The sequence below is a fragment of the Phyllopteryx taeniolatus genome, chromosome 6 (assembly GCF_024500385.1).
Source record: "Phyllopteryx taeniolatus isolate TA_2022b chromosome 6, UOR_Ptae_1.2, whole genome shotgun sequence".
Lineage (NCBI taxonomy): Eukaryota > Metazoa > Chordata > Actinopteri > Syngnathiformes > Syngnathidae > Phyllopteryx > Phyllopteryx taeniolatus.
Window position 1 is genome coordinate 5,460,053 of NC_084507.1, and position 26,226 is coordinate 5,486,278.

General features: G+C 39.8%; 1 protein-coding gene across 2 annotated transcripts in view; it reads left to right on the forward strand.

Annotated features, from left to right (window-relative positions):
* ube3d (ubiquitin protein ligase E3D) overlaps window positions 1-26,226 on the forward strand; it is a 50,167-nt gene that overhangs the window by 2,845 nt on the left and 21,096 nt on the right. The window contains exons 4-10 of one of the 2 annotated variants that reach the window (XM_061776917.1): window positions 3,849-4,068; window positions 5,175-5,247; window positions 5,328-5,406; window positions 5,811-5,919; window positions 7,506-7,654; window positions 11,167-11,305; window positions 23,367-23,724. In XM_061776917.1, coding sequence (XP_061632901.1) covers window positions 3,849-4,068; window positions 5,175-5,247; window positions 5,328-5,406; window positions 5,811-5,919; window positions 7,506-7,654; window positions 11,167-11,305; window positions 23,367-23,387 — 790 coding nt within the window. In that variant the 3' untranslated portion in view covers window positions 23,388-23,724. Of the gene's footprint in view, window positions 1-3,848; window positions 4,069-5,174; window positions 5,248-5,327; window positions 5,407-5,810; window positions 5,920-7,505; window positions 7,655-11,166; window positions 11,306-23,366; window positions 23,725-26,226 lie in introns of those variants that run through there. The other variant, XM_061776915.1, reaches the window with a different exon arrangement.

The window sequence follows — 26,226 nt, forward strand, 5'->3', positions numbered from 1 at the left end:
AAAAATTGTTGCTACACCTTTGTTAATGAAAGAAAAACCCACAATGGCCAATGGAATAACTTAAAGGTCCTGTGTTTTGGCTATTTAGACCTCCATAGAGTGACTCGCTAACATGGACTTAAAAAAAAAAAGTATCAATTGTATTTGGGGGGGAAAAAACACCTTGGTTTTGTCATGGGACTGTCCAGAAAAGGCCCCTCTGACAGCTACCTTTGTTAGACCCAGTTTTGTATCTGCATTGTCCATATTTGGCTAAGACCACCTCCGTGTAAAAGACCCACTTGTGAGAGCACACGTGTGTGTTATCTTTACAGCGCTGGCTCGGGAGCGGAGAGGTAGGCGGAGATCTTCGCTAGTGACGTAGATAAGCTCGAGAAATTCAAATGACCTGGGGCCTCATCTACAAAGACTTGCGTGAATTTCCTGCTGAAACATGGCGTACGCTCGATTCCAGAAAAAGTCGTAAGCACAAAAATATCGAGATGTATGAATCTGTGCGTACGCCTGAATCCAAGCACATTTCCTTCATACATCCCAATCAACATAGAATTGAGCACACATGTTGGAATAGCTGACACCTCCCTGTCCATGCCCACATTTGAATATGCAAACAATATTTTAATGAACCCTGCACCTGCGATCCCAATCGCTGCATGATCAGAAAAACAGAAAATGAGCAAGTTAATGAAGAAAAAAAATTCTGAATGTGAAGTTGAGACGCTGCTCAATAAAGTGGTGTGCAAAGATATCCTCTGTGGCACGCTGTCACTACACTACTACAAGTAAAAGAGGAGTGAATGAGACAGCGTGTGTGCGGCTGTCAATGCTGTGGAGTCACAACAGCGCGCACACGCCGAGCTAAAAAAGAAGTGGTCAGACATTAAGGTGGATGTGAAGCGGAAGACAGCTGCCCACTGCCAAAGTGTGGCCAAAACAGGCGGAGGAACCGGCGCCGAGGACCTCACCCCGTTTGAGGAGAGAGTCGCTGCAATCATTGGTGGCACTACTCTCTCACAGCTGGTGGGAGCACATCTTGGTGATTCTGATCACTGTGTTCACCACATAACACATACACGGAAAAGTTAATTGTTTATTAACCATAACCACAGCTGCAAATGTTATCAATATTCAGCCAGTAGCTACATAGCTAACATATTTGATTGACAGGGAAAGGTCTCACAATCCTTCAGCTTCGAGGGCGTGCCTTATTTTACATACATGGTGATTTTTATTTACTTTTAATTTTTTTCTTTTTAAATTCAAATTAGGCAGGCTTTTTAAAAACACCTGTGGTGTGTCAAATTTAGACAACTTTTTGGGGGGTCTCTTTAGTAGGTTTATGCCAAATGTTTAATATTTAAAGTGCAATTTTTGTGAACAGAGCCTGGGTCTGTTTTATTTTTGTTTTATTTAAGATATTTTATTTATTGTTCTACATTACAGTGCCAATCTTCAATATTTAAGTTAATTGTTCTTAAAAAGGATGTACGAGAATTATTACACTCTAATATAGATCATAGATAATATCAGACCCAGAATAAAACCATCAGTGATACTTTCGTTTATTGTGAAATATATCATCTTAAAAATCTTGCTATTGTGACAGGCCTAAATATACTGTATAATATTTTTAGAGAGTGCAAGAGCAATGGATAACACAAAAATATTGTAAAAACAGTATATAAAATAGAGTAACAACTAAATAAAAAAAATCTGCAATATAGCGGGATCCATGAAGCAAAAACCGTGATATAGTGGAGGATTACTGTATCTGTATTCCGTGCTGATAAGTTACAGGGACTCATTTTTCCAGGGCAGGGCCTCATTGTTTCCAAACATGTGCATCCTGGGACTCACATAGTATCAAGTGTAAAATGATCTATGGTCAAGGTACATCAGTGTCCGATCGCACTATCCGTCAGTGTTTGAGCCAAAGCAATGAGTCTTTCACATCTGTGTGGAGATATTTTGGCCCACCCTTCCTTGCAGAAGTATTTTAATTCAGCAGAAATTGAGGGTTTTTGAGCAGTAACAGCCCTTTTAAGGTCATGTCACTGCATTTCAATCAGACTTTGATTAGGCCACTCTAAAACCTTTTAAAAAAAAAATATATATATATATATATATATATATATATATATAACCCATTCGGAAGTTGACTTGCTGGTGTGTTTTGTATTGTTATCCTTCTGCAGAACCCAAGTGCGCTTCAGTTTGAGGTTAGAAACTGATGTGTGAACATGCTCCTTCAGGATTTTCTGTTAAAGAGCAGAATTCAGGGTTCCATCAAATACAGCAATTGTCCAAGTCCTGAAGGAGCAATGCAGCTCAAGACCATCATACTATCACCACCATGTTTGACTGTAGGTAGGATGTTCTTTTTCTGAAATGCTGTGCTACATTTAGCTTTACATCCAAAAAGCTTAACTTTCATCTTGTCAGTCCACATATTATTCTCCCAGAAGTCTTGGGAATCATTCAGATGTTGTTTTGCAAAAGTAAGACGAGCATTTATGTTCTTTTGGTCAGCAGTGGTTTTGGCCTTGGAACTCTGCCATAAATGCCCTTTTTGCTCAGTCTCTTCCTTATTGTTGTGTCATGAACACTGACTTTAGCTGAGCCAAGGGAGGCCTGCAGTTCTTTAGAGGTTGTCCTGTCCTTTGTGGCTTCCTGGATGAGTCATTGCTGTTCTTTTTGGGTAATCTTTGTAGGTCGGCCACTCCCGGGAAGGTTCACCACTGCTCCATAATTTCTCCATTTGAAGTTAATGGCTCTCCCTATGGTTCGCTAGAATCCTAAAGCTTTAGAAATGACTGTGTAACCCTTTCCAGAATGACAGATGTCAATTAGTTTATTTCTTGACTGTTCTGGAATTTGTTTGGATCGTGTCATTTTGTTGCAGCTTTGTATGTCCGACTGGATTTTGTCAGACAGGTTCTGTTTAAGTGAGTTCTTGATTGAACAGATCTGGAGGTAATCAAGCTTGGGTGTGATCAGTGAAAATTAACCAAAAGTTGTTATTACCCACAATTAATGCATGATTTAACGAGGGGGGAATTACCTTTTCACACAGGGCCAGGTTACTTTAAATATATATTTTTTTCCTAAATGAAATCACCATTTAAAAGCAGCATTTTATGTTCACTTGGGTTACGTTTGTCTTATATTTACATTTGTTTGATGATCTTAAACATTACAGTGGGAAACTATGCAAAAATATGAGAATTTGAGAAGGGGGCCAATACTTTTACATGGCACTGCTGAATCTGTTTGAACCTTTGTAGAAGGAGCTGAAACATGGAATCTGGAGAAGGCCCCCTTTAAACCTGAGACAACTGGAGCAATTTTCTCATAAGAGTGGGCCAAAATACCCGTTGACAGGTGTAGACGTCTCACTGACAGTTACAGAAATTGTTTAATTGGAGTGATTTGCTCAAAATGTTGTGCAACAAAATATAAAGTTAAGGTTACCATAATTTTCATTATTTATTTTTATGTGTGTTGAACCATAATTCAAAATCAATGTCAGATTTTTATTGGTTAATTTTCAGTATATTTTGATTTGTCATTTCTTTTGTCAGTTTCAAGTTATTTCAGTGACCATTGTGGGTTTTTCTTTCATTAACGGGGGTGTACCAACAATTTTGTGTGTACCTACAATAATTGAGCGACTCAGCAGATGTGAACAGTTTTATTTGGAAACAGTCAATACACTGTTTCTCAAAAATAGCTTAGTTTTTGAAACGGTTCTAGACAGTTCTACAGCATGACTGACCATGTAAATAAATGTCCCATTTTCAAAAAAGGGCCTTGGGATGAATTTTATGTTGCAGTTTTTTTACCTTCAGATTGTTCAAGCGAGTGCTTCCTCTCCCAAATGGCAACTGGAACGCCATTGTGGACGATTGGTGCTGCCATTCAGATCCTTTCGCCAAGAAGATGCTGCCCCGAGCTGAGGATTGTTTACTGGGCGACACCTTCGTTCTCCTCACCAGGGATGGCAGCTGTGAAAGGACTCTTCTCCAGGAAGTGAGCCCCGCTGACTCACAGGATAATCAAGATCCAAAGGTGAGTGATGTGCAGCCCAAAAAAGATAGCTGACTTAGCAAGGATCCAAAGGTGTTAGACCAGCAGAATTCTAGGCTGCAGTGTCAGAATGTAAGCGTGTAGCTTTGGTAAAACGCACATATTGCAAAGCTCAGTTTTTGTAATGAAAAACCTGAATTTGGATTGTTAGAAGTATTCTCAGGGCGCTGAATCGATCAAAACTGGGCATTCCAGTTGCGATCAATTCAATGCCCTGAGAATGAGATGACCTGAATTAATGGGAATATTCAAAGCCATTGTTAGAGGTAGTAAACGTATTAGTTATTATTTGTGTAGCCTGTACAATTGTAAAACTGGTGAAGAGGGGCAGCTGTGAGGGCTGTAAATAAGGAGTTTATTTGCCTGGCATACCACCATTACTTAATTTGGTTTTCTTTGGCATGAGTTAATAAAATAACCTTTGCATAGCTGTAGGTGTTAGAAGTAAGAAGCAAACAAATAAGATTAAAGCAACTCCAAATAAATGACTAAGGTGTGCAAGGCAAAGAAATGTGAAATTCGGTCAGCACATTTCATAGCTGTTTTTCGTTTGTCTCACGAGCCATGTCGTTCAGTGTGCACTGCAAAATGCCTCCTCCCACAAAAAAAAATGCCCATTACGTCATATCTGCAGTGTGTGTATGGATTTTGGAGACAAGAGCAGGAGACAAAAAAAAGCATTGGTAATAATGACATTGTTTATTATGCAGGGCAATCTCATTATCAATTTAATAGGTTCAAAAATACTGCCTCCATCCTACACTAACAGTGAGATGAAAGGATAAAAAGAAGAAATGAAACTGCACTGAATGTTTGGAATTACAGGTTTAATGGACCTTTTTAGAATCCTGCTGCACACTCACTCACCAGCACATTTCTCCCAGCCAAAATTGCATCGGTGAAATTAAACTCCTGCACTCTCTGGACTAAGATTGATATGTCTATCTGATTGGAGAACAACTGTCTTCCTTTAGCCTAGTTGCAGTGGAAAAATATTCAATGGTTTCTTTTAAGGCTGTCTAAGCAAAAACTGTATGTACTGTATGTAGTGTTAAAATTTTTCTGGTGTGTGCTTCCAACATGAACAGAAACCTTGCAGCAGAATGGTACTTGTGTCCTGCATGAGCTGTTCCTCAATTCTGGGAGAGGCTTTGACACAGGGTATGCTTCATCTGAGTAACTGGTCAGTAATAAACCACAATCCTCAGGTTTTTATGAGCTGTCCTTGCTGTGTCTTGCAGAGACCCTGAGGCTGTACATCACACAAGTGTTGGTGGAGTCCAGTGTGGGGGACAGACAGCCAGAATCTTCATTCAGCAGGTAAGATTTATATTTTTTGTAACATCCAATAGGCAGCCAAAGGGAAAATCACAAAGAAATGCTCAGTGAATACATTGGCTTTTAATATAAAGTTGCACTCAGCCTCGAGGGATTGTTGGGTTTTGAGTGCTTCATTTAAGTTGCCCATTCAGTAAAATTATCAACAAATAAATTCAAGGTCATTTTTTGTTTTTCAAGCTTTCCAATGCTTCACACGTCCTTGAAAATTGGTGAACCTAAAAATAAAAATGATTAAACTGTATTTGTGAATTAATACATAAAGGTTATTAAAAATGCAATATTAGCCAATTTACTATATGCATATACAATAGTTGGATTTTATTTATTTATTGAGCTGGACTAATGACATCTCGATGAATGACAATCAACTTTGTTTTGGACAGATCCCTCTTCTTGGAGAGGACTATAGCAGCAAGGCTTGCAGAGGTTTCCAATTCTATGAGCTCATTCCACTTTTCTGTCCAAACACCAAGTGGGAAACCTTTCTTACTGGTAAGAAGAAGTAGAAAAAGTACTGAAATATTGTAATCAAGTAAAAGTACAATTACTTATTATTTATGCTGCTATAATTACGCATTTGAGTTTAAGTAAAGTTAGGATGGTTTTTTTTTTTTTTCCCTCATAGGTGTTATGTCATTGAAAACAGTTTCATTTGAACTGCAGGCGGCATTAGTGTTCATCTTGGGGCCGGGGCTTGTGGCAGTTCACTGTGGAGACAAGCCTGCATCATAATAAGAGATCTGATGTGGTTACCTTGTTTAGCTACAAGTCAACATATTAGAAATGGTTCTTAAACAGATGCTGTGCAGTTTTTCACCACTGCGAACTACAACCGTAGTGGGTAACACAAATACATGATACATTTGATTGTGCAGCTGTTCATAATGTTTTGGCCAATTAGCCTACTGTAGAAGAAGGAAGAAGAAAGTTGGCAAGTCTTGGGAATCATTCAAATTTTTTATTTTTTTTTGGCAAAAGTAAGACTTTGTTCTATTTGTGACATCCTGGATGAGGTGTCACTGTGCTCTTGAGCTCACCGTGCTCTTGTGGTAATTTTTGAAGACCGGTCACTCCTGGGACGGTTCACTATTGTTTTATGTTTTCTCCATTTTTAAATTATGGTTCTTACTGTTGTTCACTGGACTCGTTAAGCTGTAGAAATTGCTTAGTTTCCAGACCGATAGATGTCAGTTACTTTATTTCTCATCTGTTCTTGAATTTATTTGAATTGTGGGTTTTTTTGCAGCTTTTTGACGTCTTTTGGACAACTTCCTTTTGTCAGACTGGTTTTATTTCAGTGATTTCTTGATTGAGCATGTCTGGAGGTAATCAAGCTTGGGTGTGATCAGTGAAATGGGTAAATGGCCAAGCCCGAGCATGAGACTGGGACTATGCGCCTGTAGGAACTTTAAATGTCTAAGGTGTCTTTTGTTTTACGCAAGATGTCTTCATGGGCTACCAAAGCTATACATGTGTTTAAGTTTGGTCCAAAGACACCAGGCTAGCCATAAAGAAAACAACATTTTAGCAAGTTCAGGTTCAAACGATCATCTCATCAACCAGTCTTCTTCAAAGGTCACTTGGGTTCGAGTAGGACGTCCTCTCATGGTAGGGTCGTCTCAATTGTGGGTCATAAGGTGGCTGTGGAGGCCAATTCTTGATCCACATATGTATCTTGCTGCACTGTGGACATGGGCAGGTTGAAGCAGTGAGTGGACTCAACCAGTTGTTTTGCTAGTTATCGCAGCATACACAGGAAGTCCACTACCTTTTTTTCCGGGTTGCAAAAATCTAATGGGCTCATTTATCATTTAAAAATACCGTACAGCTAGAGAATCTATTTATTTTTGGCAGGCTTTTGTATTTTGCAAAACTATTTCCAAACATTTCAAAACTGCAATGCAAAGTGAAAGTGTTTATTTAAAAAAAATATATATATATATATTTTATTTTATTTTTTACCCCAAGTATCTTCCCAATATTGCTTTGTGACAAGGGATGTGTAATATTTGATTTGTCCTTTCCCCACGTGATTTGCACATCCTAAATACGAAGTGACCTGTCTGCTCCTCTTGCAGCTCTGGCTGCTGAACACCGATTCCATCGTGGCATCAGTCCCAGAATGGTCTGCTAGCAGCCCCACTCATCATAGTCCATCACTGAGCGCTGAAAGAGCCCTTAAACTGCTCTTCATAGCATGTTCTCATATGGGGCTTCAGCAGCAAGAGTAAGTAAATACAACTTGCAAATTTCTCCTTCAGTTTTCACCCCTTCTTGCCTTAATCTTTCATCTTTTCAATGCATCCACTTTGTCACTATCTGCCATAACTGAAAGCACAGTATGAAAGACTTCCTTGATAGATTTTGTTTACAGAGTTTATGCTCAGCAAAATGCAAACAAGTTTTTCCTCCCATTTGCTACGAAGGGAAGAAGACACAAGATGCATCCTATTTGCAAACACATTTGTTTCAGACATACAGAGACATGCAATATATGCTATGCTAATTCAAGAGCATAAATATTGTTCAGGTGTACCAGAGGATGGTCACAATAATATACATTTATCAATGATCTACCACTATCACCACTGTTCAGGGACTCTGGGGATCTCAGATGACTTTGGGCATGAGGTGTGGTACACCCTGAACAATTCACTATTTAATCACATAATGCATACAGGTACAGACAGACAAACATTCACACCCACATTTATGGTTTTCAGTTCAGTCTTCAATAAACCTAATATGCATTACCTTTTGGAATTTGGGAGGAAACTGGAGTTATCAAAGAAAACCCAAGCAAGCCACAAATGCCTGGAAAACCATTTCAAATGAAGAATGTAACAGTCTGGTGAAGTCAGTGGGTCACAGGCTTGTTGCAGTTATTGCAAGTAAGGGTTATGCCACCACATATGAAATGTTATTCACTTTAATTACTCTGTTCCAATACTTTTGCTCACTTGAAAAGTGGGTGGCTTCTAACAAAAGATGCTCTGTCCTGAGTTGTTTAAGATGTAAATTCCTTGAAAAAAAAGCTGGAATTCTGGCCTTTGGTTTCATATTCATCTTTTGATCTGACACCCAAACGTCTTCAATATCCAACAAAAACAAAGGAATTGACCTTGCTGTTCCAATACCTTTGGAGGGGACTGTAGCCGGGGGGGGGATGATAAGGGGCTACTATCTGCAAACCACCCGTTACCTCATACAGAGTGACACATCTTTTTCTTCAGAGTACATAAGAGAGTTAATATTTTACTGTGCTGTCGTTCCATGCCCAGACATAATTTTACATTATTTTGCAAATGAGATTGCCATCAAATGTCTTTATTTTAAGTTGTCACTTAGGATGCACATGCTCAATTTGTTTTGACCACTGAGTCTCTGTATACCTTGCTGTGATGCATTAGAATGGTGTAGGTGGATAGGCTGCATGTGGTTCTTTATATCAGAACCCCACTGGAAGAGTCAACCCTCATTATTTTCAACTGACTCAGCACTCGTCGTTTTTTATTCACTCTGCTCTCCCCTGCAGCTGAGTGCAGTCAAGTCAGAATGGGGAAGTGAAGTTGTTTCCAGTGTTTTGACAAACTTGCTGTTAAAAAATACAACTCACACGAACCGTCTCTTTGCAGGAAAAATACTATATATTGCATGTCTAAAATGGTGGTCTTCATAAAATGATTAGCTCTAGTTGGATAAGAGAATGTCATGAGATGGCTGGTTACAATGGCATTTGATGCACTCTGCTTTAACTAGCAAACTACCGTAATTTCTCGTATATAATGTGCATTTTTTTCCCCCCCAAAAAATTGTCAATAGTGCGCATTATACGTAGGGGAACATGAAAACAAAAAAACCTTCACATTTTATAAATGTATGCCGCCATCTAGAGGTTATGAAAAAGATGTCCACTTTTATTCCAATATGCCACCGCCACCTAGAGATTATGAGAAAGGTGTTCACTTACATTCTAATATGCCACCTAGAGATTATGAAAAAGGTGTAGCCAACACTTTCTTTCCAATATGACAGGGGTACGCATGACTGCATATATGTACAGTTGTGCTCATAAATTTCCATACCCTGGCAGAATTTGTGAAATATATATATATATTTTTTTTTTAATACGACTGATGACTGAACAACAACCATCATTAATTTCTTTATGGTTATGTTTTGTTTAATGATAATGCTTTTCGGAAATGCTTGACAGTTTAATTTGAATCCCACTTAAAATAGTGTTTCGCCTGGCCCTTCATGTTTTCCTTAAAGAATTGTACCCATCTTACAAATTCTGCCTGGGTAATCAAATATATAAGCACAACTGTGTGTTTTCTCATTTACTAAATAAAAGTAGGGCTGTGAATTTCAAAATAAGAGCAAGTAAATAAATAGAAAGTATTACGTGTTCAACTAAAGTGCTTAACTTCAGAATAATTATTTGAAAAAAAATAACAAAATACAGATAATACTTCATGGTTTGATCATATGGGTATAAGCAAAATCCTGCATTGTAAAAATGCATTATACATAGGTAGAAGGGTTTTCCAAAATTTTGAGGTCAACTTTGGGGGTGCGTATTATACATGGGTGCGCATTATACACGTGAAATTACGGTAATTGCAACTGAATCAGCTGCTTGTTGCTGCCAAGTAAATTCACTCAACTTTTTTTTTTGCTTTGCAAGACAGTTCTGTTCAGTGTTTCCTAACCTAACCTTCCTAACCTAAATGTGCCAAGGCACCCATTTTGCATTGGAAAATCTCACGGCACACATCCAAACAGAGATTTTACAAAAAGTATGAATACTGAAATAATGGTGATTTCATCTCAAATGAACCCTAAATGTACTGACTCAGTGTGAAATCTGGGCCTGTTTAATTGAACACAAAGCTATGTTTTGTTCTTTTGTAAGAATGGCAACTGGTGGATACACAGGTTTATTGTACCTACTGCCATCCAATGGAAGTACTTGAAGATGTATTTATAATTACTGGTCATAATTTTCAGACAAATAAGGCAAAATTGGATAATTTCCTGCAGCACCCCTAATGATCTCTCATGGCACACGAGTGTGATACAGCACCCTGGTTGAGAATCACTTGTCTTGTTAATAAATGTGAATGAGTTGACAAAAAGACGAATTTCCACACACTCAACAAAATTCTGAGGACACAGTCAATTGATGTAATTTTTGTATGCGCCTCCTATAAAGTAAACCAAATGACTCTTTCGGAATTCTGGCTTTCATAATTATGTTGTTTAACATAATTTACTTGTGGACTTGTGGGCCTTCTTCACTTATAATTAGCTGATATGACAACTGCCTCTGTCAGTGTCATATTTTTTTTAAGCATCAAAATGTAAAAATTAAAATATTCTTAGTTCTTTATATCCATTTCAGTCCTTTGTGTAGTTCCTCTATTCGGCACATTTAGAGAAGACTTGTCTTGTGGGAAAGGCACAGATTGCCAACACAGACATTCAAACAGAACATAAATTTTTGCTTGTTCAGTCTTTCTTCATACACCATGCACAAGCGTCTATGTACCGATGCGACACATAAGCTGGTCATCTATCTGCTTTAATGTCTTCCTTATAATTCTGTGCAGTTTATAGTTAAAAATGACTCAATTAAAACATCATGAGCTTTATTGCAGCTATTTCGAGCTTCGTGGTTGTACTGAACATGGCTCTGTCAGTCACCATATATCACTTCCACTTTCTACGTTTTAGCATCGCCACCAGCTGGGAGGTCAATGCCACAGGACACGCTATGGTGCTCCCACTGAAGGTTTGTGAGGAGCTGCTGCAAGTGATAGAAGACAGCAATGCTGCACTACCTGGATCAATGCGTCACATGAGAGCCTATAAGGTGAGACACAACCATAAGTGCCAGAAGATTACAATTACAAACTGTTGATCCTTTGCATCACTACAGTATATTCTTTATCTATCCAAAATGATATCACTGAGCCTGGGTAATATCAGCAGATATGATAATAAGCATCTTCACCCCTTGTATATCAGCATAACACAGCGATAACTATTTTAGCTGATACAATTACTTTTTTTTCCTCCCACTTACACTATACTTGTGACCTTTTCCCCATTATTAAGTGGAACTTGGAAGTGTTTTTATCCAATGTTATAACTGATTTTACAATTGAGTGGTTTTGCTTTGAGTGTTTTTTTTATGGGTTAAGTTACCTTTCATGTGTAACTGAAAATAGCTATACTTAGCCTGGGTTTCCCGGTTCCTTTGTCCAGAAAATACTGCAAGTGGTTTTAACTTAGCTGACAACTACTCTTATCTCTTTTGAACACAATGACAGTGGCAATTAGTACCGTATTTTCACGACCGTAAGGCGCACTTGAAAGTCTTAAATTTTCTCGAAAATGGACGGGGCGCCTTATAATGCGGCGAGCCTTATGTGTGCACTGAGTTCCAAAATCTGTAAATGTTGTTGTGTGATTTCGATGAGCGCTCCGCTTGACGGACTGGGAGCATTTCCTGCCGACACGCTGCTTATATAGAGGAGAGGCGGACGTGACTGAGGACAGCATGCGGACGTAAAGGGGGAAGTATACGTGTGGCAGAGCACACTAAAGGCACGCCCCCAGTAGGTATATAGCGCCAGTATGTGCATTGTGCAAAACAACATCGGTTTGGCTAAGGATGCCCGAAAATGGCACCTACAAAGAGACACGCTTAGGAAGCACAGTTTAAACTGCAAAGTATCAGTTATGCAGAGGAACATGGGAATCGAGCAGCCGCGACAGAATTCAAGATCAACGAATCCATGGTTCGCAAGTGGAGGAAGCAGGAAAACGAGCTTTGCCAAGTCAAAAAGACGAAGCTGAATTTCCTCGGAAACAAGGCGAGGTGGCCCGAGTTGGAAGACCAACTCGAGCAATGGATTAATGATCAAAGAACAGCCGGGAGAAGTGTCTCTACAGTCACCATTCGACTGAGTGCAATAACTCGGAGCTTGCCATCATTCCGGGAGGCTTGACGAAGGAACTCCAACCGCTGGACATCGGTGTAAACAGGGCGTTCAAAGGGAAGTTGCGAGCAGCGTGGGAGCAATGGATGACCATGCCTGCGCCCAATAATGCGGTGAGCCTTATGTATGTGTTAAATACAGAAATAGACCCCGTAACTGGGACTGCACCTTTTAATACGGTGCGCCTTATGGTCGTGAAAATACGGTAGTTTTTCTCTAGTTCTTGCTCAGAAAATTGAAGCAGTCCCATTACTTTGCTAGGTGCAAAAAATATGACAGCATATTTATTATTATGAAGGAACTGTGTCATGGTCTGTGTTTTGGTTTGGGTTGTGGTTAGTTTTGTTTCATGTTTTCCTGTGTTCCATGTTGTTCATGTCGTGTGCTCATTTTAGTTATTGTGGCCACCTGTTCTCGTCATCCTTCTACCTTGTCGACCAATCAGCTCCCTCCAGCCACTCGTGTCTTGTCCAAGTGTTCCTCGTTGTCTCGTCAATCCTTTTTGTATTTAGTTCCCTGGTTTCTTTCAGTTCTTGTCGGTTCATTGTCATTGTAGTATGTCATTGTCAAGTGTTTCTTTGTTACTTTGGTTATCTGTTGTAGGACTTTTAGTTTTTTTTTTTTTTTTTTTCCATGTTCCTTGTTTGCCTTTTTTGGGGGGGATATAATTTTTTGAGACTCCTGCCTTGCCTCCCTGCTTCCCTGCACTTGGGTCCTCCACGTTTTTGCCTTGCCTTCCTCTCCTTCAAAAACCATAACTGTGACAAACTGTACCTCCACAATAAATGGTCATGTTTCTTTCTAAAAGCACAAGTCATGAAGATAGCAATGTAATCTTAAGGCAGGTACGCCTTTTTTTCCCTTGCGTACTGATAGGATGTCATTAATGCTTCTTAGCAGCATTGATAATGTCTGCGGTTGCATGATGACTGAGGTGGGTGAGACTGGTGAAATTGAGAAGGCTACAAACACAAGCCAGCCATGAGACAAAGTATCTGTCTGGTTGCTGGAAATGGTTACAGTGGTAGTGAGTGTGATGAAATGATACACTCGAACACTTCCTGATTGTGGAGGCCTGTTGGGAAGTCGTCGGCAGAGGACAGGAGGGTAATGTGATCACACAGCCATCTAGAGTTACTAGAATTGGTTTAAGAGTATCTGAGATCTTGTTTGAAATGGTGAGGAAAACACAGTGGTGCCCACTGTGTCACAAAGACCAGCATGCAGCCAGATGGCTTTTTGAAACCATAGCCAATCTTATACTGCATAGAGAGAATATGATACAACAAACGTAGACAGGAGACTGAGTTATACCAGTAGTTGAATACAGTATTTGTTTTTGGTCCACAAATGGTGAAGACGTGATGCAAGAATTGTACAGTCAACATGTTACCAACTGCTATAAGCGACTGATATTTAATATTCCTATTAAAAGTCTGTTTTTGATAAGACTGCCAGGGGTAAAGTTACAGTATGACTCCAGATGCAAATATGAGTAAATCTTGCATTGCCGTTGGAACATTTGCAACACTGGCCGATACTGCAACACTCACCAATACTGCTGGCAAGCCCTTGTGAATGATGGGTCTGTTCCATTTAGGTGGCCCACAGGGCTGTTGCTCTGTCATATAAGGGTCATATTAGCACACGTTTAACTTGGAAATCACAGTTACCGACATTGTGTCTAAAAGGCATTGTGAAAACTACCTGTGTTGGACGGAGGTGAAAAATTACATAAAAATACTAGTGTTACTGTAATGGAGTAGGTTTTGTGTATATTTGTACTTTTTGCCGGTCATTGATCGTCCCTGCAAAAGACATTTATTCCGCGTCGCCATCGTGCACAGTATATTTTAATCCAAAAGCTAGTTTATTTTTAGCCTTGTCGCGTGTCTTTTGACGTAGTACTGTAAATATCTGATGGCCAATAAAGTTATTTATAAAAACAAATAAATAAATAAAAAAACATGGCGGTGTGGAACAGACAACACGTCTGAGACAGACAACACGTAATGGCCGGATCAAATTACAAAACAAATTTGCTCTTTCACGATTGCACTATGTCAGACTACTGCAATACAATCTTGTATTCCGATACCACCACATCCCGTTTTTTACGATCATTGGGCTTTATCTTGTCAACACAAATGTGAACTGATACGCTCATTACCGTGGCAACAACAACATGAGTGGATCGCGCCAACTGTATTATAAGGACAAAATGGGGGAATGGGTGTGTTGATGATCACCGCTGCTCTGGAGAGGCCGTTCGTTTAAGGCTTGCTTGAGGTATGTTCCCGTACTTTTAATATGATACGGCTCGCAAGCAAGCAACAAAACATTACGTAGCCTATCAAGCTAGTGCTAGCACTAACGGTTGTGCATAAACATGCAGGCGTTCTGTCGAATCATGCTCTAAAGTTTTGGTGTCTGTGAAGTAATTTAATTACAATAAAGTAATTTAATTACAGTGAGTTAGCACCCAGTAGTTCTGTCATGTTGTAATGTTGGTTTGACCTGACTGATTAGAATACATGACCTGACTAGAGGAGTGATTTCCGACCTTTATGGAGCCAAGGAACATATTTTACAATTGAAAAATCTCACAGCACACTAACAAACAAAAATTTTACAAAAAGTGGATACATTAATTACTGTATTTACTTCTTGCCATCTAATAGAAGACCATTCATTTGTTCTGTCTGTCACTATAAATAGAGTGACAAAGATACATTATTTATTGTAAATATAATTTTTTTAGCAATTAAGTACACAAGTATATACAGTAAATGAACAGGTCATTTAAATAGACACATTCCTCCATCTTGTGATCGGATCGGTGATCGGTTATCGTTTTTTTTTAACTCTGTGATCGGCCCCAAAATTCCTGATCGTGTAAAGCCTAGATATTTTAGGATAATCTCTGGTATCAAGAAACTGTCTCATCATAATGAACCGTGACACCATGTGTGGCGATGCATGACTGTCAGTGGCAGAATATTGTAGATACTTTAAATGAGAAGTAACCAGCAAAAGGTGGGTTCCATATAACACCCGCTTGAGTTAATGTACCGTTTGACTCACAATGTTTGACCCATTTTAGTTTCTGTGAGTAGATCAAGTACAGGACCATAACCAGCCTGGTATACATTTTAGAATGTCTATTGTTGTCTTCGCTCCGCACTCTCCATTCCTGGACCCTCCAGTTTAATGAGGTGTAAAGTACTTTGGCTTGGTGTCACTTTGCCTTTGGCTCATTAATCTCCTACTTCTCACACCCACAGCGATGCCATGTAGGTTAGTCAGAAAGTGTATCAGAAACTGACATATTTCACAATAATTTTTTTAGCCGATGAACACTGACAGTTTGTGATTTCGCTGTTATAGACCACCACAATAGATTTGTAATGAAACAATCGAACTGTGATGAAAGTGTATGGCTTTTACCATGTAGGAATACATCCATATATGCAGAATACCTCAATTTTCAGGGCAGCAATACTACTGGTATTTATTGAGGATGTGCGGTCCATTTCCTGGTTGCTTCAAGACAAATGAAGCAAATAAAAGTCTGGATATGATATAAGGTATTGGGTTGGCATTCGGCAGATGTTTGTAGATATCAGTATGAAATCCAGAGAGATCCATTATTTACCCAAAGAGCAATAAGAGAAGTAGCAAAAGTTATTTGAAATTCTCATGAGAACAGCCTCCACAGTAATAGTACAGTATCTCCAAAACATAAGAACAAGCTGAACGAACATTTATCAGGGGCAAATGGTTAAAGACTATAAGCCCTGTCTTTATTCATGGTTCATTATGGAATTGATCAGCCAACACAATCAGGCAAATTCTAACTGTAGCTATTTTTCTAAATTCCTGAGACAGCATGCTTTTTTCTTTTTTTTTTGTCAGAACCCAAGACCAGACCTGTAAAAACATTTAGTGGCATTGAATATATATATATATAGAGAGAGAGAGAGAGAGAGAGATGCACACACTCACAGTGGGTACGGGAAGTATTCAGACCTCTTAAATGTTTCACTCTTTATATTGCAGCCATTTGCTAAAATCATTTAAGTATTTTTGCAACCTTTTGAGCTAATACTGCCATGAGTCTTTTTGGGAATGATGCAACAACTTTCTCACACCTGGATTTGGGGGTCCTCTGCCATTCCTCCTTGCAGATGCTCTCCAGTTCTGTCAGGTTGGATGGTGAACGTTTGTGGACAGCCATTTTCAGGTCTCTCCAGAGATGCTCAATTGGGTTTAAGTCAGGGCTCTGGCTAGGCCATTCATTCAAGAACAATCACTGAGTTGTGCTGAAGCCACTCCTTCATTATTTTAGCTGTGTGCTTAGGGTCATTGTCTTGTTGGAAGGTGAACCTTTGGCCCAGTCTGAGGTCCTGAGCACTCTGGAAAAGGTTTTCGTCCAGGATATCCCTGTACTTGGCCGCATTCATCTTTCCTTCGATTGCAACCAGTCGTCCTGTCCCTGCAGCTGAAAAACACCCCAACAACATGATGCTGCCACCACCATGTTTCACTGTTGGGACTGGATTGGACAGGTGATGAGTTGTGCCTGGTTTTCTCCACATATACCGCTTAGAATTAAGGCCAAAAAGTTCTATCTTGGTCTCATCATACCAGATAATCTTATTTCTCACCATCCTGGAGTCCTTCAGGTGTTCTTTAGCAAACTCCATGTGGGTGTTCATGTGTCTTGCCCTGAGGAGAGGCTTCGGTCGGGCCATTCTGCCATAAAGCCCCGACTGGTAGAGGGCTGCAGTGATGGTTGACTTTCTAGAACTTTCTCCCATCTCCCGACTGCATCTCTGGAGCTCAGCCACAGTGATCTTTGGATTCTTCTTTACCTCTCTCACCAAGGCACTTCTCCGCCGATTCCTCAGTTTGGCCGGACGGCCAGCTCTAGGAAGAGTTCTGGTCGCCCCAAGCGTCTTCCATTTAAGGATTATGGGGGCCACTGTGCTCTTACGAACCTTAAGTGCAGCAGATTTTTTTTTGTAACCTTGGCCAGATCTGTGCCTTTCCACAATTCTGTCTCTGAGCTCTTCAGGCAGTTCCTTTGACCTAAAAATTCTCATTTGCTCTGACATGCACTGGGAGCTGTAAGGTCTTATATAGACAGGTGTGTGACTTTCCTAATCAAGTGCAATTAGTATAATCAAACACAGCTAGACTCCAATTAAGGTGTAGAACCATCTCAAGAATGATCAGAAGAAATGGACAGCACTCGAGTTAAATATGAGTGTCACAGCAAAGGGTCTGAATACTTATGACTGTGTGATATTTCAGTTTTTCTTTTTTAATAAATCAAAATTTAAATTTTTTTTTTCAACAATTCCGTTTTTTTTCTGTCAACATGGGGTGCTGCGTGTACATTAATGAGGGAAAAAAACAAACTTAAAAGACTTTAGCAAATGGCTGCAATATAACAAAGAGTGAAAAATGTAAGTGCTTCTGAATACTTTATACTGTGAGTGTGTGTGTATGTATATGTGTGTGAAAAAAAAAAATATATATATATATATATATATATATATATATATATATATATATAAAATAGTCTGGGCGTCCACTGCAGGATGAAGGCCTCTTCTTCATGTTTCCAACTACTACGGCAGTTTGCAATGTGTTGCCAGTGTATTCCAATGTGTTTAATAATTTCCTCTATCCATCTACCTTTACGTCTTCGCCGTGGCCGCTTTGTGGCCAGTGGTACCCAATTGATACTTTCTGTGGTCCACCTTTTGTCAGCTCTTCGGGCAACGTGGCCAGCCCATTTCCATTTAAGGCTTATTTTTGAATCTGTAACACGCGTCTACTGTCATATCCAACTGCAGCTTGTGCGAATGCTTATTTTCAACATTTGCCGTTCCATGTTCCTTTGGGTCACACGGAACCTTTGTATAACTTTGGCATTCGTAGTCCAAGTTTCACTAACTTTGTAAGTGAAGACTGGTAAAATACATTGATTGAAAACGTTTCTTTTCAAGCAAATGGGAAGATTGTTTTTGAATATAACACTAAGCCTTCCATAAGCCTGGAAGCAAGCTTTATGCGGCGTTCAACTTCAGTGCTTCTATTTCCGTCAATTGTTACAAGTCGGCCAAAATAGATTTAGTTGTCGACGGCGTCAAGGACATAGTCGTCCATTTTGACATCTTTTTTGTGGACAGTAGCAATTGAACATGACCTTTCTTTTGTTTTTGTTCATTTTCAGACCTGAGCGAGGGCTTTCTAAGTCTAATTCCTGAACACGACGCTGTAGTTGTTCAGCATCGTAGGAAAATAAAATGATGTCGTCTGAAAACGAAGATGGCTCAAATAAGCGCCATTAATTTTTAGTCCTTCTTTTTACCAATTGAGCTTTTTAAATACTTCAAGGCAAGCTGTAAATAGCTTCAGAGACAGTGTGTCGCCTTGTCTGACGCCTTTTCCTGGACTTATTTGCACTCTTTCATCATCAATTCGTATTGAACCAGAAGAATCGTTGTATATTGATGGTAGAATGTTTATATAGGTCGCTCTATCCTTTGATTTACCAGCGCCTGCAGTATCGAAGTGGTGGTGAATGAGCCAAACGCTTTTCATAGTCGATGAAGGCTACACACACAGGCATTTCGTACTCGTGTCGTTCGATTATTTGTTGAACTGTCTGTGGTCCATAGTATTAAAACCGCAACAAAAACCCACTTGTTCTATCGGCTGTGCTTCATTGAGTTTGATTCCAATTAGTTTGTCCAATATCTTTGCCAGGACTTTATAAATCATTGATAGGAGGCTTATTGGGCGGTACTTTCTTAGGTCCATTTTATCGCCTGATTTATGTAGCAAAATTATTTCTGAATCTTTCCATGTTGCCGGTACTTCTTGCAAGTCCAAGCAGTGTTGAAATAGTTTTACAACGATCTTATTAAGTTCTTTACCTCCTGCTTTAAGCATTTCAACAGAAATTTTATCCAGACCACAAGCTTTTCCGGCCTTAAGTGAACTAATAGCGTTTTCTACTTCTTCATTCAGGATACATGGAACTGGGTCTGCTTCTAGCTTTCCAGTAATCATTCGTTGAGGGTCACTGTTAGACTTTACACAGATCTGATCGGTTTGATAGGTATCGACCAATAATTACCATTTTATGCTGATTGGCCGATCGGCTTTCATGTCGTAATTTACTCTGTGTCGCCGTTGCGTATGAATCCAAAAGCCAGTTTATTTTTAGCCTTGCCACGTGTCTTGTGGCGTAGTACTGTAACTATCTTGTCAGTGAAACAACACGTCGTCAGAGTGGGACTATTTTGCGGTGTGTCAGACAAACAACACATAAGTTATTTGCAGTCTGTGCACAACTGAAGTACGTCGTGGGGAACGTAATCTAAATGCTTCAACACAACAAATTTGATCGGGCACCTGAAGAATGTGCACAAGGAGGAGCATGCTGCGTTCAAGCAACGCAGCGTGGGGGGGAAAAAAAGGAAAAGCCAAACTAACGCAAACTTTGGACAACACCCGTCCATATAGCTGGGACAGTGAGAAAATTAGAGAAAGCATGTCATTAACAGTATTTGTTAAAGTAATTTAATTGCAGTAAGTTAGCACCCATTATTTATGTCATGTTGTAATGTTGATTTGACCTAAACTTATGTCAGTGGCCAGTCCTTGAATGCCCCATAGAGGTCATTGATGTTTTAACTTTTGTCTAAAATGCAGTACTCAGTATACAGTACACAAGTATATACAATAAATGTGCAAGTCATGTAAATAGACGCATTGGTCCATCTTGTGATAAATGAATAATTAATAATTTTAAGTAAGTAAAAAAAAAAAAAGTCAAAGGCATTATTTTGGACTCCTCTTGGCTTTTCGAAATGCAGAGATGAAAGGACTAAATAGACATAATATGGAGCAGGGTTTCCCAGACTTTTTAAGCTCATGGTCAGAATTAAAAATGTGGTTGGTTCCTGGGATCCAAACTTGCAGAAATATATAATACATTGCCACAACATTAACATATATATGTAAATGAAGGACAAAGTTTAAGCACTCAAAGAAAATGTCACTTGTGAGAGACAAGAATACAAGATACATGGATTTATTAGAGCAATCGAAAAGCCCCATTTAGGAAATGTCCATTCCATTCCATTGAATAAAATACCTGCAGCACCCAATAAAAACTGACCTGCAACACGTTTTGGATCTCAAACATAAGTTTGTTGTAGCTGATCTAGTTGTGATTTATAGTGGTACCTTGACTTACGAGTTTAGTACATTCAGTAACCAAGTTTTGTAGCTCTAGGCTAGGTACAATTATACAGTAGTTCTAGTTTGAAATATTTTGTAGTTTACTATATTAGTATTGGTAGAATGTGCAACAGTCCGAAATGGTAGACATTGATGCATATTTGCTTATACTGTGAAACCTCAAACCGTCCGTTAAAGCCATTTATCTGTTAATTTGAAGCACTTTTTTCATGGCATAAAATCACCCATTACCGTACAAAATTATTGTAAATACAGTAAATTCACTGCAAAACCTTAGTTTCTTTCTTACTGCTATGTATGTCACTTACAGTTTGTATTTTCACACCGTATTCCTCACATACTCGAGCCACGGAAACTCCCAACTCCAACTTTTTAATTTCCAATGTATCAAGTACTAAGGTTAGTGCGCTTTTTTTTCTCACCTCTGTTATGATTGGATGAATGAAGGCCTGCACAAAAAAAAACCTCTTCTTTATACTGTACCAAATCAGTATAAAATATTCGCGAGACGATGCATGTGTGTACATGACAAGCCCTCAAGTAAAGAACAGCGGAAAGTCCCCGAATTACCAATCTCTGTCAGTTAATTATAGGGCTGCAGCTATCGAATATTTTAGTATTCGAGTATCCTTTTACAATTTTTGATCAAATAATAGAGTATTCGGATAAATTATATTTTTGCTTGGTTAAAGACCAATTATGCATACACAAGAAAAAAAGAGCCATTTCACTTGAAAATAAACGACCAATTGTTTTTCCTTTTTTAATCAACTGTTTTATTTTTTAAATTCACAGAGAGCAGCAAACTGTATTTTCTTGCCTAGAAATATCAGTGAGGCAAGAAAACAAATAAATTTCAGTTTAAACTTGGCAGTTTTTCTTCTTAGCATTCTTAGCATTTCTTATATTTAAAAAAAGGCATTAATTAAAAAAGGCATAAGGAGCCTCAACTTCACTTGAGTAACTAGCATTTTAGGATGTGACATAATAATACAGTAGATTTGTGGCTGTGCACTTATTATATTAGACCACACTAACGAAACTGAAATGATGAAAATGAAGAGACCTCGATAGGAAACACAAATATTACCCTAATAAATCTTTTCACAAACTTTGCCACTTGCAATATTTTTTTTTTCCTCCTACAGTACTAGACTCCAAATGTAGCCACTTGCAGACATGATGGTAGTACACGCGCCATAATATACAACTTTAGTGTGCACGACTGTAACGTGACGTAATGTATTCAGGGTGCTTTTTCAGCACTGTGAGATGTCTCAGCTTGACCATTAACTCTTTCCTGCTATTAACAAGCAGCTACTGTTTATACCAATAGTATAGTAATGGCCTCAGAATTGTCAAAGAGGAAGGGAGTCTTTCAGTCGCTTTATTGAACTCTGTGCAACACAAAAACGTTCACCAACTTAAGAGATTCTGTCGGCCACAACTTATGCCAACAGCGTCTTATCCCAGACTGACTTTTCCTTATCACACTACTCACCGCCACCAGCCCTTTTAAAGGTGTACACATAATTACAGATACAGTATCAAACAGGGAGGGCTGGCAGTGAATGACTTAAATAAGCGGATCCCCGAGGCAGAGACAATTCCTCAAGCAATTTTAGCATTTTTATGTATTAGAAGTACTTGAAAAATTTGCGTATGCGTTGCAGCCCTAGTTAATTGCACCAATAAACAACAGCAGCCAATTTCTGAACTAACAGACTTTTTGAAGTTTGAGTTGCAGCCGGACACTTTTACGAGTTTCTGCTGATTTTAACGGTTAAATTCGTAATCCGTTGATTCCGGGACCATTAATTTGAGGTTTTACTGTATATTGAATTAACCTTTTCAAAATAAAACTCATCCGTTGTGTTTGTGCTCTGTATACAAGTGAAAATTAAAGAAAATTGCTTTCTTCTTTTTTCAATTTTGTTTCATACGTTTCAATCTTTCCTGATTGGTTTGGATGTAGTGTACAGCACATTCACAATACAGCAGTCCCTCAGGGTACGTGGGTTTTGTGCCATGGTCCATAGCAGCTTGTCAGGCTTGTCACCATCTCTTTCCCTGCCACAGCCTAACTAATATTACAAGTCTGCAACTCCCTGTTTTCTCTCTCTTGTTTCCTATCACATTTTGTCCGCTCCTCTGGACCTCCACGTCACATTAGTGGTAACTCACCTCTATTTGCTGTTTATCATTTGTATGAATTACCATTGATGCGCCTGAGTAGTGAGCAAGCATTGGCACGGGGACAAAGAAGACAGGGCCTTGAGTGAATCAAATGCCCTCATCCATCATCCCAGTGTGGAGCCCTCAGTGGAACATGACTATTGTCTGCAGCAGGCAAACACCCAGGAAGAGCAGATGGAGGAAGTGAGGCAGGATCAGGCTTAGTTGATTTACTTTCTGTGCTTTGTTTAGTTAAATGTGTGTTTTTGAACTTGTGAAATGACTCCCACCTGTGGGGTTTTTATTTGAAGACCATCATTCCTGATAAATTGTTGCGATGCTTATAGCAGTTCATAGCACACCAGTGCATCCGCGGTTTTGGGAATCAAAGTTCAAAGAGGAGTTGTCTGAAATGCTAAAAATAGATCTGCATGTTCAGAACTTTACCAACTATCTTCCTGTTGTCCTCAGGTGGCTTATCTACGACTGTGAATGCTCAGAAAAGTTGCCGGGAGTTTGAGGCCCTATTGTGTTCCTCGGTGGTCAACTCTAAGCCATTGAAAAGCTCATTGTCACTCTCTCTGTTCACGATGTGATTTCTGTGTGCTTGGGAGCCGCCTTCCCCAGCTTTGCCATTATTCATAAACCTCCATAAAGCATAAAAAAAATGTATTCATTATTACTACTATTGGTAGAATGTGGTCTCAAAATTATTTGTATTTGTATCATATTTTACCAGTCTTGTTTATTCATCCTGTTCAGAATTGAGTTTTGTACTTTTGTTACAGGTTTTCACCTAAACAAATTAAAATGTTTTTTTTCTCAAAGAATCAAATCTTCATTTCTGTTCATCTACTTAAAGGTTATCCTGCTTGATGAAGCTTATTTTAGAGACACTTCATCCACAGTGCACAGAGCAAATGCTCTACTTGAGGTTTTAACAGTGAACATGTTTTTTAAAAGTCTTAATATATCTAGCTATAATAGTCATGCAATTTGCTTGGGTATACGTCACACTAATGTGGTGTAAACTATGGGCCATATTGTCCCATGCTGCCCTTTTCCAGCTGCAGACATTCTCCCATCTACTCAAATCTGTCATTTATGCTCTCACGCAAGTTACACACTGGGTGGATCAACCCTGAAATGTAGGCATTCCCTGTCAAATCTGGCCCTGAGCGCAGGTTTATGCACATTCTACCTTGGATTTAAGAACTTTTCCTCTTCCACACCACAGTGGCTGTAGTAAATCCAGCGCCCCACAAAGGTGAAACATCATATTGCATGTTTGATTCAGTTAAATGCCCGTTAATGGCTGACTCATGTTGACTAAGCGGGACATACCTGGCCGACAACGCTCACCGACTTCCCAACGGCAGTAATGTGTCCCTAACACATTATGCCAATGGCCGAACATTTACATAATTAGTAATTCATTGGTGAAAAAATATTGGCGCCAGCTGACTTTTTTTCATGATCAAGGAGGTTTTCTGCTTCTGATATGGTACTGGTGGCTAGAGTTTTTTGAAAGCGCAAGGCTCCCTATTAGAACAGTTACAGTCATTGTAATGGCACAATGATGAGTTATATTTTGAATCATTTGTTTTTATTTGGTTCTATGTCAATCATCAAATATGTTAAAGTGAGTCGCCTGGTCCGTGTTGCAACGAAGCTTGGGCACCACTGATCTATCCCTTTTCTATTGTCGGACCTCCAAATATGTACTCAGTCATAAGCACAGTATTGTGATTAAGTTACTTTTCTGGAACGTTTACATTGCAAGTTCCAGAACAGCTTAGCCCCGCTCTGCCTCGCTTGGCCTGGCCTGGCCTCCGTTGCTTTTCCATTACAACAGGAACAAATCAAAAGTCTGAGGGATTGGGGCAGGATCAAGAACAAGGTGACTACCAGCCCATTCATAATTTCCCACATTCTTGGTACGACAATGGACGTTCCGGAGACCCTGATGTATTTATTCCATTGTCTTTGGATTTTCAAAAAGCGCAGACATGAAAAGAGGCAAAGAAGGTAATTTTACAAGCAGTGAGGCGTAATATCGTTGAAAAGTATCAAAGATTGTTTGAGGTCATGGAGCAGTATGCTGCCGAAGATTAAATGGGGTTTCGAAGGAGACAACACATCTGTAAGCTAGTAGTGGCTAATTTGCTGTAAAGTAAAACATGTTGTGCAATTTACTTGACGTAATGCCGTAATTTTGCAATGGAATTGTAGGTTAGCTTTTTAAGAAGTTGATTGCAAAAGGGAAGAAGCTGTTGGAATGTCTTCTAGTTCTAGTTTGCATTGATCGGTAGCGCCTACCTGAGGGAAGGAGCTGGAAGAGCTGGTGACCGGGATGTGGAGGGTCCGAGAGGATTTTGCACACTCTTGTCTTAGTTCTGGCAGCGTGCAAGTCCTCAAGGGTGGGTAGGAGGGTACCGACAATCTTTTCAGCAGTTTTGATTGTCTGTTGCAGTCGGAGTTTGTCCTTTTTTGTAGTAGCACCAAATCAGACTGTGATGGAAGAACACAGGACGGATTCGATGACCGCTGTGTAGAACTGCCTCAGCAACTCCTGTGGCAGGCCGTGCTTCCTCAGGAGCCGCAGGAAGTACATCCTCTGCTGGGCCTTTTTGAGGACGGAGTTGATGTTGATCGCCCACTTCAGGTCCTGAGAGAATTAATAATTCCCAGGAACTTGAAGGTCTCGACGGTTGACACAAGGCAGCTGGACAGCGTGAGGGGCAGCCGTGGCGAAGAATGCCTCCTGAAGTCCACGATCATCTCTCGTCTTGAGCGTGTTCAGCTCCAGGTTGTGTCGCCCGCACCACAGCTCCAGCCGCTCCACTTCCTGTCGATATGCCGACTCGTCACTCGTTTGATGAGGCCGATGACAGTGGTGTCATCTGCAAAGTTCAGGAATTTGACAGCCAGGTGTGTTGAGGTGCAGTTATTCGTGTAGAGAGAGAAGAGCAGCGGAGAGAGGACACAAACTTGGGGTGCCCCAGTGCTGATGCTGCGTGTGGATGAGGTGGTCTCCCCCAGCCTCACCTGCTGTGTCCTGCCCATCAGAAAGCTGTAAATCCACTGGAAGATGGCAGGCGAGACACTGAGTTGGAGAAGCTTAGAAGAAAGGAGTTCAGGGATGATGGTGTTGAACGCTGAGCTGAAGTCCGCGAACAGGATCCTCGCGTAGGTCCTTGCACTGTCGAGGTGTTCTAGGATGAAGTGCAGTCCCATGTTGACTGCATCATCCGCAGACCTGTTCGCTCGGTAGGCAAACGGCAGGGGAACTGTGACGCTCTTGAGGTGGTCCAGCACGAGGCGTTCAAAG